The sequence below is a fragment of the Balaenoptera borealis genome, assembly GCF_965194805.1.
Source record: "Balaenoptera borealis genome assembly, chromosome: 2".
Classification (NCBI taxonomy): Eukaryota; Metazoa; Chordata; class Mammalia; order Artiodactyla; family Balaenopteridae; genus Balaenoptera; species Balaenoptera borealis.
The window spans coordinates 172248799-172264713 of NC_138867.1; the positions used below are offsets into that span (position 1 = coordinate 172248799).

The window sequence follows — 15915 nt, forward strand, 5'->3', positions numbered from 1 at the left end:
ATATGGATGTAGAGGGAACTTGTTGATCTTTTTTCCACTTGCTGCTGAGCACTCGGCGTCCCGGCGCGCCTGGCCGGAGGCTGGCACTGTTTCCCGGCACTTGGACAGCCTCGCTTGGCCCTGGCAACAGGGACTCGCTGAGCGTTTGGCGGCTGGCTGGCTCCAGGCATTGGCGATGGCGTGGTCCTTCTCTCCTGTGGCTGCCCCAGAGAGCACCTCAGAGCTCCCGTGGCCTCTGGGAGCCTCCCTGGACAGCCAACAGGTGAGGGTGGAGCAGAGAAGGTGATTCTGATGGGATCACCTCTGAGACTCCATCCTGTGGCATCTCATACGTGGGGCTCACCAGTGTTGTGTCTCAGGCTCCCTGGACTCCTGTGGCTTCCACCATCCCATGGTTCTGTGCTTCTGTTGACTGGTGGCCATATCACCTGCGTCTGTGGTTTTTAGCACTGCGATCCCGTGGCCCTAGGATCCCACAGTGCCATGGCTTTAGCATGTTGTGGTCCCATGTCTCCATCAACCCATAATGCTATGACTCTGTCATTCCTTAGTTCTGTGGCTCCTTGTTCTGTGGTCTTGTGACTCTTGGATTCATTGGAACTTCCTGACTTTACTTTTTTTTAATAAATTTATTTATTTGTTTGTTTGTTTTTATTTTTGGCTGCGCTGGGTCGTCATTTCTGTGCGCGGGCTTTCTCTAGTTGTGGCGAGCGGGGGCTACTCTCAGTTGTGGTGCGTGGGCTTCTCATTGCGGTGCCTTCTCTTGTTGCGGAGCATGGGCTCTAGGCGTGCAGGCTTCAGTAGTTGTGGCACGTGGGCTCAGTAGTTGTGGCTCGCGGGCTTAGTTGCTCCACAGCATGTGGGATCTTCCCGGACCAGGGCTCGAACCCGTGTCCCCTGCATTGGCAGGCGGATTCTTAACCACTGCACCACCAGAGAAGCCCCACTTCCTGACTTTAGAAAAGGGTAAATCATCTAACCCAGCGGGAAACAGAGTCAAGAAAACTCATGGGGTGGGTGTTGCAATGACCCCCCCCTCCACCAGCACCATGTGGGCCAGCGGCAGCAGTGGCATCACCCCTTTTCCAGAGGGTTCCATGTGGCTGTCATCGTCCCATAGCTCTCTCGCAGACGATCCCAACAGCTGCTGTAGTTTGGCCATTCCTGGGAGGGTTTGAATGAACACCTCAGTCTCCTTCTGTGGGGTGAGAATAGGGACACACAGGCCAGCCAGCCTGGCCCGGCCTGAGGGAGTGAGCTTTAAGTTAGGGTAAATAGGGGTCAGCCAGGTAAAGAGCATAAGGAAGAGTGCTCCAGGTGGAGGGCACCGCCTGTGCAAAGGTCCTAGGGTGGGGAGAAGCCTGAGAGTAGGAGGCACAGGGAGAGGCAGCCAGTGTGGCTAGAGTGAGCCAGGCCAGTTCACTTCCCTTTGTCTCATGTAAGGTAAGGGAGACAGAGACTGGACAGAGGCACCTGCTATGTGCTTCACCTTCACTGTCTGACTGACTTCTCACAATGACCTTTGAACGGGCTTGTCACATAGCTAGAGAGGCCCCAAGGGGGCGTCCATTCATTCATCCATCCATCCTAGCATCTGTCTATGATACACCCATCCACCTATCATCCACCCAGCCACCCACCCAGCCACCTATCCACCAACCCATCCATCCATCTCCCCACCCATCTGCCTGTATATCAGTCCACTCATTTAGCCATCCCATCTATTCATCCCTCCCTCCATCCATCCATCCATCCCCTGATCCAGCCAGCCAGCTATCATCTATCCAACCATCCATTCATTTGTCCATCCATCCATCTGCCTTCCTTTCTGTGAGTCCATCCATCCACTCACCCATTTACCCATCTACCCACCCACCTACCCACTCACTCATCTATCTGTCCATCAATCCACCCATCCATCCATCTACTCACCCATTATCCATCCATCCATCCATCATTCATTTACTCTAACATGTGTATGATGCTGGAGATATGGTGGGACTCAGTGTGATGAAGGATGCAGCCACATAGCCATGTAATCCATCTGTGCCCATTCAGTATGGTCAGAGCTGTGACAGATGATACTCAGGACACTTTGGAGGCCAGAGGTTGCTACTAACCCAGCTGGGACGAGGAGGAGTGAGGGATGTTAAAGGGGAAGGTGGACCAGGGAGAATCACAGCCCAACTAAGGGCCCGGAGGGCAGAAAGAGATGGGGCTGGAGAGGCCCATGAAGCCCAAAATGGTTCACGGCTCTGTCCCGTCCAGCCCTCTCCCCTTCCATCACACCCTCACCCCTCTGCTCCAGCCACACCTGCCTCCCTGCTGAACCTCCCATACATTAGGCACATCCTTCCCCCAGGCCTTCACCCTTGCTGTGCCCTCTGCCCGGGACACCCCTCTTCAGCTGGAACCCGTTCACCTGTTCAGGTCTCGATACTAACATCCCACTGCAGAGTGGCCTCCCTGACCCCTGGGCTCTGTTTCCACAGCCCAGCCAGCCCCTACTTCCATGAAACTTGTGTGCATTTGTCCACCTTTGAGGCTACCTACCACAGGGCTGAGGGGCCGAGACCACCTCCTTCCCATCCGCTGTGCAGCAAGGGGTCAATGCTTGTGCAGTGGATGGAGTTATTTAGTTTTATCCTATTGATTGCTAAGCATTTATTTGGCACATATTGTATGCAGTCCTCCCATTTCGGGGCTGGGGCTCTCCCCTGCCTGGTGGCCTCCCTCCCCCACTGGCCCATTCGAGCCTGGGCCTCTGCCTGCCAGGCGGCCAGTGGGTAAACACACCCCGCCCTCGCCCTCGGCCTCCCGCCCGTCACTGGCTTGAACAAGGGCCTCCTGTTAATGAGCTGTGGTGGGGGCTGGAGAAGGGGGGAGGAGGAATTGGGGGCAGGGCTCTGGTTCCTGTGATCTCTCCTGCCTACCCACCCACAGAAACCTGAGTGGGGGCACTTCTCCCCACGGCAAGGCTGTGTGTCTTCCCTCTCTGAGCATCCAGTGCCCAAATCGAGGAGGCACGACGAGCCTGCCGCACTGAGCCTCAGTTTGCCCATCTGTAAAGTGGGGAACGTTGGCAACCACCAGCATCAAAAAGTGCTGAACGTGCTTTTCATGGACTAATGTATTCGGGTCTCATGATGAGCCTAAGAAGTTGGGGCTCTCATTGTCCCCATTTCACCTGGGTTTTTAGTGCTGCTGGTATAGTGCAAACAAACTTTAAGAATTTCCAATTTTCACTTCATTAGACAGAGAGGCAGACCGACAGACAGACAGACAGACTGAGGGAGAGAAGGAAACCACTGTAGTGAGACCACAGGCAGTCTTTCTCCGTGTAACACAGACACAGGTTTGTTTTGCTGTTACCTACAAAACTCTCACTAAATGCGAGAGGAAAGGAGAAAAGAGCAGGGCAGTCATTTGTCCTGCCACAGTTATCCCTGGAAAATTATGAAGATAATGGTGGTGTAAAATCATTCTCAGAAATCAGTGCCCATACAATGCCACATTGTTAAATTCCAGTCACTTCCTAGTGAAGTCCTTTCTCCCCTAAGGCAACTCCATAGTCCATTCTCTAAACTGGAGAAGTAAAAATTTACATTATAATAAACTTTTGAAGGTGTCCTCCCCCACCCTGTCCAAAGAAAAGAAAAGAAACACACACACACACACACACACACACACACCCACTGCGAGACACAGCGATGTTAAGCAACTTGTCTCAAGTTGCACAGCAGAGCTGGGACATGAAACTCAGGGTCCTGGTGCCAGAGACCAAGACCTTCATGGCGGTGTCCTGCTGCCTCCCATGATGATGAGTTCCTGCCTCCTGAGGCTGCGGGGAGAGTGGGCAAAAAAGGAAAACCCACAAAAGTGATGTGGCAAGGTTTCGAGCATTTGGCATTTGCTCAATAAAATTGTAGTCACTATATTTATTGTTATTTTCTTCTTTCTTTATCATACCTTTTGGAGAGCCTGAGACAGAATGACAATAGAGCCGGGGCAAATGGAGAGTGGGAGGGGAGGCAGGGCTTGCTGAAATTCACAGAGCAAGTCAGGGTGGGTCTGCCAGACTCCAGTGCCCAGATGGCACCCTATCTGTCCTATCTGTCCCCCTGCCCCTCTTCCCACCACTTGGTCCTTCTGGAGAGATGGGTCCAGTCGGGCCATCCAAGGCAGGCTGGGTCAGGCTCCTCAGCTGCGGATGCAGCAGTTGCTAAGTGGCCTCCCTTGCTGCTCTAATGAATTCCCCAGACCCTGGGCCTGTGGCCGGGCCCGCCCAGGGCAGGGCGGCTGCCTTCCCGACATACTTTCTCTCTGGATTCACAAGGAGAGGCGGCTGGGGGAGCTGGGGGCGCCCACATGTCTCCTGGCCCAGCAGGACTCTGCCAGGAAGGGCTCAGGGGCCCCTTCACACAGGCATTAGCCCCTCTGCCCCAGCCTGGCCAGGTTCCTGGAACCACTGGGTCCAGCATCATGGGAAGGGGGGCTGTTTGGGGCTCCAGTCAAGGGCTCAGGCCAGGAGGTCCCGGGTAGCAGAGTCTTCACAGCTAATGATGGGCCTGGGCTAGCATTTCTTGTCTGGAATTTGTGGCCAAGGGCAGACAGTGGGTGGTATGAAGGCCTTAGGGGTCCTGCCTTCTCCTGTTTTAATGCTGGCTGTGTGACCTTGAGCTGTCTCATGCCCACTCTGAGGGAAATGTGAATAAGAACGATCTGAGGTATAAGTGACATAGTGTATAAATTACAGATTATATAATGAGGCTAACACAGGAGGCAGACATGGGGCACGGGTTAGCTCATTCAATCCTCTCAACAGTGATCACTCCCACTTTCGAGGTGAGGAAACCGAGGCACAGAGAAGTCAAGCAACTTGCCTTAGGTCACACAGCAAGGCTATGCCCGGCTGACATTCGAACCCAGGCCATGTGGCTCCTGAGTCTGTCCTAAAGTACAGTGGTAGCAGGGGTTACTATTATTAATAGTAATTACGTTACATTAATTATAAGGAATAATAACAATGTTACACTAATCATGGCAGGTGCTCTTTGCAGGCCCAGTGGCCCCCAGGGTAGGAGGAACAGAACAAAACACAGACATTTCCAGTCCCCCTGGTGAGGCCATCCCAACTTTCTCTGCCAGAAATATTCTGTCAGGCATCCTAGAAGAATGTCACACAGGCACCAGCCCCTAAGCCCTGCCCAAGAAGAGCAGGGAGGTCTTCCTGAAGGAGGGGGCACCAGAGCCAGACCTTGGACGATGGAGGAAGGTGTTCAGGATGGTGGGGGGCAGCAGGTACAAAGGCCGGAAGGACACTCAGAGTGAGTTATTGTGTAATGTGAGGCTGCCGAGGTGTGCGTGGGAGGAGGGGGTTGCTGCCTGGAAGGGGGATTTCAGGGCCGACGGGATCCAGGAGGCAGGAGCATGAAACCAGATTGCCCATGTCTCCAGGCCTCTGTTGTCTGATCTGCAGACTGGGGCATCTTAAGGGCCTCTGCCTTTGCCATTCCCTCTGCCTAGAATGTCCTTCCCCGCATCTCCTCATAGCCGGGCCGTGAACAAGGCCACGTGTGTCCAAGCTGCAGCCCCATGCCAAGCCTGTGGTGGGGGCCTGGCTTCCATGTGCCCTTGTCCCAGCTGCATGAGGCACACGCAAGCCCACAGCCCTTGCTGGAGCCGTGGTTTTCCCAAGAATTCCAGCACCAGCCGGGAGTGGCCCCCAGGTGTGCTGGACGCCAAGGAAAACAGGAGGTGAGCTCATGGCCCTGCCACAGGCATCAGGGCACGGGCCTGTGGCACTTCACTGGAAGTGCCCAGGCTGGGATCGGCTGTTCCTACCCAGCCTCCCCACCAGACCCACCACTCCTCACTCACCCTCTGTGGCTCCCCATTGCCCTCAGAAGACAGCACAAGCCCTGCCCCACTGGTATTGCTTCTCCTGAGCCCCAAGATTTCTCTACCCTGAGATCAAACTGTCCATCAGACCAGGCTCATTTTTGCCTCAGGGCCTTTGCACATGCTGTTCCTCTACCTGGAATGCCTTTCCACCATCTCTTTATCTGGCCATGGCCTCCTCACCTTCCTGGTCCTAGCTCGGCGTTCCCTCCTCCTCTAAGAAGCCTGCCCAGATTACCCCTGCCATCCCAAGCTGGGTCAGGCACCTTCTTGGAGCTCCCACTGCTGCCTGTGCATCCCCCACCACAGTCCTGGCCCCTTGGGATGATTACATGTAGCTGCTTCCCCACCAACCTGGGTTCCCCACGAGGGAGGGGCCCAGTCTGGCTTGTTCACTCTGTGTCCCCAGCGTCCTGCACAGGACATGGCACACAGTAGGTTCTCAATGCATGTTTGAGAGTAATGAATGTGCCTGAAATTTCCCCACCTCCAAGCTCCACATGCTTCCCTCTGCCAGAACTGTCCTCACCTTTTTGTCTCTGCTGATCTGAGTCCTCCTTTCCTTTAGGTTTCCTTGCCACCTCCTCCAGGAAGCCCTCAGTGACTTCTCTGCAACCTCCCATGAGAACAAATCTGGCAATGAACCTACCTTGGCTTCATCCTTGCCCCTCGCAATGGCCCTAGGCTAGTCACTTCCCCTCTCTGGTCCTCAGTTTCCCTGCCTATAGAATAGAGGCTGCAAACACTGGAGGGTAGGGGCAAAGAGGGTTAACTCCAGAAAACAGAGGTGTTTTTTAGCTTAAGAGCATGGCTGGGCTGGGAGGATTTTCCTGATTAGCAGTAATTTCTATTTTTATTACAGGCTGTTCCCACAGAGCTGGACTGGAGCTCGGATGGTACGGCAAAGTCTCGACAAACAGAAGCACAGGGCCTCCTCCGCTCAGATCTCCTCCAGCCAGAGCCCTTTAATTTGCTCACCCTCCTGCTTGGGAGGGACACACACACAGCCCAGTGCACAGATTGGGAGACTGAGTGGGCTCCGGTCCCTGGGCGACCAGGCTGCCCCCCTCCCCTACTCACCAGCCAGAGAACCGCAGAGAGAGATCAGAAAGGGGCTGGGGGAGGAGGTGAGTCCTAACCTTTAGCCACTCTTGACTCAGTTTCCCCAAGTGTGAGCTGAGGGGAGCCACTGTGGGGGGATCACTTCGTTCCCAGCTATGCCCGAGTCTTGGCACGCAACCATCACTCAGATAAGCGAATGAGAAGGCTGGAGGGCGGTCCCGCTTGATTCCCCGCCCCACCAACCCCGGCACAAGCCCCCCCGTGACTCAGTTTCCCCGCCGGATCCGGGTTCAGCCGCGCTGGGCGGGGCCTTGAACGCGGAGGCCAGCGCCGTCTGTTTACCTTGAGGCTGGACGCTGGGCAGGGCCGCCGAGGGCCGTCCCCGGGGCCGGCCGCGCCGCCGGCATAAATAGGCAGCGCGAGCCTCGTGGGCGGCAGAGAGCGAGACGCTGTCCAGCTCCCCGCCGCCGTCATGGTCCTCACCGCCGCCCGCGTTCTCTTGCTCACCTTGGCTGCCCTCGGCGCATCGGGCCAGGGGCAGATCCCGCTGGGTAAGCCGCCCCTGACCCCCAAACGGACAGGACTCGCGGGAGGCCTGGGGTCGCGGCTTCTTGGGAGTCGGGGACTGTTCGCCGGGGTGTACGGGGCGGAGAAAGCAGGCAGCGGGGCAGAGACTCAAGAAATGGGGTGGGCGTCAGGGGTCCCTGCGGCGGCGGTGTGAGGGGTGGTGATGGGGGTCTCCGGTCCCCGACGCCCCACCAGCGCCCCCTGTCAGCGCAGGTGCAGACCTGGGGCCGCAGATGCTCCGCCAACTGCAGGAGACCAACGCGGCGCTGCAGGATGTGCGGGAACTGCTGCGGCAGCAGGTGCCTGCCGGGGTTGGGGGGACGGGGGTGCCGGGTTGGCACAGAGAGGCTTGGAAGAGGGGAAGGGGGTCTCGGAGGTGGGGAAGTGTGGGGGAGTGGGAGGAGGACCGGAGAAGGGGATCCTGGTGGAGGTGAAGAGAGCCCAGAGTTACGGAAAAGAGGAAAAAGAGGGGTCCCAGGGACAGGGGGTTCCGCGGGAGAGGGGTAGGGATCCGTGAGGGGGGAAGGGAATCCCAGGGAAGGAAGAGAGGGGCTGGGAGAGTAGGGATCTCGGGGTAGGGAGTCCGTGGGGAGGGGGCCCGGGCCGAGTGGGTGGGTCTGAGGGAAGGGAGTTTTGAGAGAGGCAGACGGGAGACCCGACGGGGGAGGAGAGGGATGGACCCGCTGACCACACCCCATCCCCCTTGCACCAAAGGTCAAGGAGATGACGTTTCTGAAAAACACGGTGATGGAGTGTGACGCGTGCGGTGAGCGCAGCTGGGTCGGCAGAGACTGGGCGGCGGGGGGAGCGAGAAGAGATGGGGAGACAGAGACAGAGAGCGAAGGACAGACCGGGAGGAAAAGAGGCAGAGGAGAAGATGGAGGCTGACAGAGATGGAGAGATTGGATGAAGGATGGAGAGAGAGAAACAGGAAGGGGAGACAGAGACTATGGGAGGGGGAGACCCCCAAAGGGCCAGAAACCATGCGAGAGATGCTGGGAGGTGGAGAGTCGAGGAGGGAGAAGCAAAAAACGGCCGGGCGCAGAGATCCAGATACTGGAGAGACCTGGCGGGCAGAGCGCTCAGTACGAGGCGGGGTCGCAGAACAGCCAGGATCTCACCACGCCCTCAGGGGGCCATCCCCCCCACCCCGGCTCCACCCCTGGGCGTGGCCCTACCCATTCCCGCCCCACCCCCCCGCAGGGATGCAACCCGCGCGCACCCACAGCCTGAGTGTGAGGCCCCTAAACCAGTGCGCGCCCGGCTTCTGCTTCCCCGGCGTGGCTTGTACCGAGACAACAAGCGGTGCGCGCTGCGGACCCTGCCCCGCAGGCTTCACCGGCAACGGCTCGCACTGCGCCGATGTCAACGAGGTGCGTCCGCCACCACCGCCCCGACGATCCCCCAACGCGTGACCCCACAGCTCCCCACCACCCCGACGAACTCCTCATCCGCTGGGGGTGCTCTCCCGGAGAGCCCCCTCATCTCCAGGGGCGCAGGTACAGATGACCTCCCCACCGCCGGGGGACACCCACCACTACCACCCCCCTCTCCACCTGGGACGCCCATCCCGATGACTTCCTCCGTAGCCGGTGACGTCCGCCCCGACGACTCCCCTACCGCCGGGAGTGGTCCGCCTCAACGACCCCCCTCACCGCCGGGAGCCGCCGACCCCAGCCACCCTTTCACCACCGGGTGGCTTCCGCCCCGACAGCCTCCTCACCGCCGGGCACGCACGCCCCGACGACCACTTCCCGCCTCCTCTGGGGACACCCGCCCTCAAAATGTCTTCCCCCGCCCATGAGCACCCAGCCCACCGGGTCCCAGGAACAGATCCCTTCAGGCACGCCCTGTTCCCCGCCTGGTCTTGCCCCTTCCCACATCAAGGCTAAGCCGTGTGTGACCCCTGGGACAGTGGCCTCTGCCCCACATGGCACTCCCCAGCCCCCAAGAGCTAGCTGATGGCCCTTGCCTTGAACTTTACAAGTACAAGCCCAATAAGCCCTGAGGCGCCTCTCTCGGGGAGGCCCAGCTACACCTCCGTCCTCTGACCCTTCGGGGCCCTTCCTCCCCCAGTGCAACGCCCACCCCTGCTTCCCCCACGTCCGCTGCATCAACACCAGTCCGGGCTTCCGCTGCGAGGCTTGCCCGCCGGGGTACAGCGGCCCCACCCACGAGGGCGTGGGGCTGGCCTTCGCCAAGGCCAACAAGCAGGTGAGGGCCGTGGGGGGGTTGGGGTGGGGAGCCAAGAGGAGCATTTTGGGGTGGGGGGCATTTTGTTGAGTAAACTCGACCTCCAGCCTCGCAGCCTTTTCCTGCCTCGCTCCAGCGGGAGGGCATAGGGACCGGAGTCTGGGGAATAGAGGAAGTTAAGGGTCCACGTCAGGGATGGTGGGGGTTGGAGGCAAGATGTAGGGGAGAGGTAGGATTCAGAGGAGACGTGAACCGGGTGGGAGGTCTGGGGGTATCTGCGTGGGAGCAGTGACCTCTGCCCTCCCTCCCACCCAGGTTTGCACGGACATTAACGAGTGTGAGACCGGGCAGCATAACTGCGTCCCCAACTCCGTATGCGTCAATACCCCGGTAAGGCCTGGGAGGAGAGGGGAAGGGCTGAGAGATGGAGGATGGGACGCAAAGTGTCGGGCGGCGGGGGCTGACCTCCCGTGGCCCGGGCTCAGGGCTCCTTCCAGTGCGGCCCGTGCCAGCCCGGCTTCGTGGGAGACCAGGCATCAGGCTGCCGTCGGCGCGCACAGCGCTTCTGCCCCGACGGCACGCCCAGCCCGTGCCACGAGAAGGCCGACTGCGTCCTGGAGCGTGATGGGTCGCGATCTTGCATGGTGAGTGCGAGCGGGCCAAGGAGGGGCGTACGACGAGGGTCCGGGGGTGGGGCCACGCCGGAGCACCCACTCACTCCCCCACCCGCAGTGCGGCGTCGGCTGGGCTGGCAACGGGCTCTTCTGCGGCAGCGACACAGACTTGGACGGCTTTCCCGATGAGAAGCTGCGCTGCTCAGAGCGCCAGTGCCGAAAGGTGGGCGGGGTCTGGAGGGCGTAGCCTGGTATGAGGGTGGGCGGGGCTCCCTGGCAGCGCCCCTCATGCCCGCCGCGCCCACCCCTAGGACAACTGCGTGACGGTGCCCAACTCAGGGCAGGAGGACGTGGATCGCGACGGCATCGGAGACGCCTGCGACCCGGATGCCGACGGGGACGGCGTCCTCAACGAGAAGGTGGGGCAAAAGCGGGGGCCTAGGCGAGACTAGATGGGGGCTTGGCTCGAGTGAGGGGTGTGGCCTTAGAGGCTGATCCCGCGGGTCCCAGAGGGTTAGGGGGTTCCCTGCAGAGGAGGCGGGGCCTCGGAGATGGACAGTCTGGGGAGTGACATTTGCCTCTCTAGGCCTGACTACTCCCAACCGGCCCTGACCTCTAGGACAACTGCCCGCTGGTGCGGAACCCAGACCAGCGCAATGCGGACGGCGACAAGTGGGGCGATGCGTGCGACAACTGCCGGTCCCAGAAGAACGACGATCAGAAGGACACAGATAACGACGGCCGAGGCGACGCCTGCGACGATGACACAGACGGCGACCGTGAGCTCTGTGGCAGGGGGGCGGGGAGAGGGAAGGGCTGGCACCAAGGGGCGAGGCTTGGCTGGGGGCGGGGCTCAGCCTCCTTTGGAAGCCGGAGCAGGTATGCTCGCCTAGGGCTCCAGGGACCGTGGACCATGCTCCGGCGGGCAGCAAAATGCAAGCTGGCATATGATGCCGAGGAGAAAAGGAAGGAACTTTTGGAGGAGGGGAAGGCGGTCCCTGCGTTAGATGCTGCAGGGAGGAAATAAGAGGACAGAGACGTGAGCCTGGGGTTTAGGGCCGAGGAGGTACCATTTTTACATCTGGGCAGAGACTCGAGGTGGTGCATTCACAGAGCTAGTCCCCTCACCGCCGTCCATTCATTTAGTCTCTAGGAGGCTGGCGACTGGGCACGAATACTTGGTTTAACTTTGTAGTTATTGGGAGCCAAAGATGCGGTGGGACTCTGTCCCAAGCTAGCCCCAGGTCTGCACCTGCCCTGCTGAAGTCAGCCTGGCCCCGTGCCAATCTTGGGATCCCGTTCTGTCCTTCTGCTTCCCGCAGGGATCCGCAACACGGTAGACAACTGCCCCAGGGTGCCCAACTCAGACCAGAAGGACAGCGATGGCGATGGTGTAGGGGATGCCTGTGACAACTGTCCTCAGAAGAGCAACGCAGACCAGGTGAGGGCAGGCCAGACCCCAGCTGGGTCAGCCCCCTGGGGTGAGCCCCAGGCTGATTAACAAGACTCCAGCCCAGTCCGAGCAGCCTGGGGGGCGGGGGTGTTCCTCCGCGTCAGGAAGGACCTTGGCTCTGGAACTGGGGGTGGGCGGGAGGCTTCTGAATTCTTCTGCCCTGATTATGGACACCTACATCCTTCCCCCGCCCCCAGAGGGATGTGGACCACGACTTTGTGGGAGATGCTTGTGACAGCGACCAAGACCAGTAAGGAGGACATCTGGGGCTGAGGTGGGGACCCAGGGTGGGCAGCCCTTGATCCAGCTTTCTGGGGTCTCATTGTCTCTGCCCCACCCACCCACTCTAGGGATGGGGATGGGCACCAGGACTCGCGGGACAACTGCCCCACAGTGCCCAACAGCGCCCAGCAGGACTCAGACCACGATGGCCAGGGTGACGCCTGCGACGACGATGATGACAACGATGGGGTCCCCGACAGTCGGGACAACTGCCGCCTGGTGCCCAACCCGGGCCAGGAAGACGTGGACCGTAAGGCAGGGTGCAGGGCCTGTGGTGGGGGCGGGGCTAGTGCGGAGCCACTAAGGTGAGATTTGGGGTGGGCATGGTGGGGCCAGTGGCATGTGTGAGCGGAGCTGGAGACACGGTGTGGGCAGGGCTGGTAGCCTGTGTGGGCGTGGCCAGGCCTGGGGCGGGGCCTGGAGCTGATTCTACTACGGTGGGGGGGCCTCCCATCTCCTCTCAGGGGACGGCGTGGGCGACGTGTGCCAGGGGGACTTTGATGCAGACAAGGTGGTGGACAAGATCGATGTGTGTCCGGAGAACGCTGAGGTCACCCTCACCGACTTCCGGGCCTTCCAGACGGTCGTGCTGGACCCCGAAGGCGACGCGCAGATAGACCCTAACTGGGTGGTGCTCAACCAGGTGGGGGCGGGGCCCAGGCGGGAGGTGGGGGGAGCCCAGGACCGCCACAGCGGGTCCTAAGCTAGGGGCGGGGAGCCGAGGGCACACACGGCTGGCCTGAGGCCTTTCTTCCTTTGAACCCCACCAGGGGATGGAGATTGTGCAGACGATGAACAGCGACCCTGGCCTGGGTGTGGGTGAGACATGGGAAGGGGCCAGGCCGTGCAGGGGGCGGGGCTAGAGGAGAGGTGGGACGGGGCGGGCCTGGACTCAGGAAAGGCGGGGCCAGGTTGGGTGGTCTGGGCTCAGGGGTCGGACGTTCTGGACTCTGGAGGGGCGGGGCCGGGGGCGGATCTGGGTCCTGGTGCGGCAGGGGCTAGCGTCCCTTCCTCTCCCCAGGTTACACGGCCTTCAATGGCGTGGACTTTGAAGGCACGTTCCACGTGAACACGGTCACGGATGACGACTATGCGGGTTTCATCTTTGGCTACCAGGACAGCTCCAGCTTCTACGTGGTCATGTGGAAGCAGATGGAGCAGACATACTGGCAGGCAAACCCCTTCCGTGCAGTGGCGGAGCCTGGCATCCAGCTCAAGGTGCTGGGCCCGACCTGAACTCTGGGTCTGAGTGCCAACTCGGAGGCCCCAAACCCTCCCACAAATCCCCAAAGCCTTACAGCCCCCGGCCTCATTCTATGGACCTCGAAGTCTTTCTACCTAGTTCCTCCCACAGGCCCTCAAACACTCCCCCGGGATCCCCCAATCTTTCTGTGGGCCCCAAAACCCTCTCACAGAGCCCCAAACTTTCCCTCAGGTTCCAAATCCTCCTGCAGGCCCCATAGACCCCAGTATTTCACTGAAACCCTAGAATTCCCCAAGTCCTCTAGGCTCGAGTTTATCCCACAAACCATTGCTGCCCCTACAGCCTGCCTGCAAAGCTCCACGTGGCCCCCAAGGCTTCCTCGTGGGTCTCCCATCCAGGCATACTGGGGGCCCCCACCACTCCTCTATGACTCACAGCTCCTTGCCTGTCTGGGGGCTCTGGTGGCCTGTGTGGTCTCTGACCCCCACTCCCCTGTTCTCCGGCGTGGCAGGCCGTGAAGTCCTCCACAGGCCCTGGGGAGCAGCTTCGGAATGCACTGTGGCACACGGGGGACACAGAGTCACAAGTGCGGCTGCTGTGGAAGGACCCCCGCAATGTGGGCTGGAAGGACAAGACGTCCTACCGCTGGTTCCTGCAGCACCGGCCCCAAGTGGGCTACATCAGGTGGGAACCCGTCCTCTGCCAGGGGGCCTGGAGGCCCTGCTCTATCCTGGCTCTTGAGGGAAGTGGGGAGTGCTTCAGGGGGCCTCGGTCCCCTTATCTGTAAAATGGGAATAATACAGGCAGTTAGAAATACTGTCTGGCCCTGGGGCATGATACCCATCCCAGGACAGGGGGAAGGGCCAGGCCGTGCAGGGAGCTGCTCAGGGGGCAGGGCCAGAGGAGAGGTGGGACAAGGGGGGAGCCTGGACTCAGGAAAGGCGGGGCCAGTTTGGGTGGTCTGGGCTCAAGGGTCCGGTGGTTCTGGACTCTGCACACAGCAGTAGGTGGGGTCTCACTCACTCCCGGTTTCTCAGTCCCCACTCTGCGCTGCCAGGAAGTCCAGGCACTATGCTTAGCACCTACTGTGTGCAGGGCCCTAGATGTCCATCCTCTCACACAGGGAAACTGAGGCTCAGGTCAGGAGCCCCCTCTGCCCTGAGCATGGCCCAGGCAGGGAGACATATGGCCCCCTCTCCTAGAGAGGAGGGGGCCTAGCTCATGGGGCAGGACGCTGAAGCTCTGAGAGGGGAGGCGGCACCTGGCCCAGGGCCCCGAATCACAGTCCCTTCCTTCCCCGCAGAGTGAGGTTCTACGAGGGCCCGGAGCTGGTGGCGGACAGCAATGTGGTCCTGGACACGACCATGCGGGGAGGCCGCTTGGGAGTCTTCTGCTTCTCCCAGGAGAACATCATCTGGGCCAACCTGCGCTACCGCTGCAATGGTAAGAGGAACCTGTTGGGGAAGGTGGGGAGTCCTTACCGCCCAGCCTCACCCCCCTCTCACCTGCTCACCCTCTCTCCACAGACACCATCCCCGAGGACTACGAGGTCCAGAGGCTGCTGCAGGCCTAGGGACACAGGTGGGGACCCGCCACTGGATGACGGCCACCCTCACAGCTGCCCTCACTGTGGAAGGCCAACAGCACCCGGCCCCAAGAGGCAGCTGGCCTGGTGGGGAGGGAGAGGGGCTCAGAGAGGACCAAATAAAGTGTGTGTGTGGCGGAGCAGCTGGTTGTGGTCTCTGCCACGGGGAGATGGCAGGGTCGAGCCTCTGAGGGGAGGCCAGGGGCCCCAAACTCAGGCCTTGGGAGAGTTGGGGGCCTGCCACTGACTCCCCCCGTGACTGGCTGGGGCCCTAGGAGCCTGACTAGGAGTGTCCGGCCCTGCTGCATCCCACTCACTCGCCTGGGGCGTCTGCCCCAGGATCCTGGGGGGGGTGTGTGAGGGGCTCACGCCTGCGTGTCCGTGTGTCCATGTGTGTGTGTTTGTGTGTGTGTGTGGCCCCTGTGTGGCTTCTGCCTGGTGCACCTGCAACACCCACAGTTCATCCTCCAGAGGGGAGAAGAGGGCAGGAAAAAAGGAGAGGAGGCAGAGATGAAAACATTGGATTTTTATTATGTTTCATTACAAAGGATGCAAAGGTACACAGACGATAGCGTCCACGCCAGAAAGGATGGGCAGGGGCCGGCCGAGTGCACCCTGAGCGCCCGCCCCCACCCGCCGTGGGCACCCACGCGTGCGGCCCACGGGACATCTACAGCACAATGTACATGCTGGGGGTGGGGGCAGAGCCAGCCTGAGGGAAAGAGGGACATGAGTGGGACAGGGCTTGGACTGGCAGGTTTGCATATATCAGTGGTACCGCCCAGTTCCTGGAGGGGCAGGGGCAGTTTCCAACGGAGGGCATGGCGGGGCCAGTGGACCTTGACTGCCAAAGCCCTCCCTTCCGGAGTCTGGTGGCAAATGCCACAGCTGTGTCCCCTTGTCCCCGGTTGGCAGGAGGTCAGAAATGACAGGCTGGGCATCGATTACCCCCAAATTCCACAACCCCGCAAGATGGGGGCAACCCAAGTGTCACTGGCTCCTCGGAACAGGGTGCTGGGCACTGGCCAGGAGGGCAGAAGGCAGAGGGAGCTGT

General features: G+C 60.3%; 1 protein-coding gene across 2 annotated transcripts; it reads left to right on the forward strand.

Annotated features, from left to right (window-relative positions):
- The first annotated feature begins 6907 nt into the window (after positions 1-6907).
- On the forward strand, positions 6908-15181 carry COMP (cartilage oligomeric matrix protein). 2 transcript variants are annotated; one of them, XM_082380395.1, is made up of 19 exons: positions 6908-7514; positions 7744-7829; positions 8245-8296; positions 8734-8903; positions 9607-9744; positions 10039-10113; positions 10209-10367; positions 10456-10560; positions 10649-10756; positions 10957-11116; positions 11660-11778; positions 11988-12040; positions 12141-12322; positions 12537-12715; positions 12843-12891; positions 13094-13290; positions 13788-13960; positions 14580-14719; positions 14803-15181. In XM_082380395.1, exons 1-19 carry the CDS (start codon positions 7436-7438, stop codon positions 14847-14849), a joined length of 2271 nt encoding a protein of 756 aa, XP_082236521.1. In that variant the 5' UTR covers positions 6908-7435; the 3' UTR covers positions 14850-15181. The 2 variants fall into 2 exon arrangements, with proteins under 2 accessions (XP_082236521.1, XP_082236522.1); XM_082380396.1 differs by having other exon boundaries at positions 6965-7028.
- Positions 15182-15915: the final 734 nt, after the last annotated feature.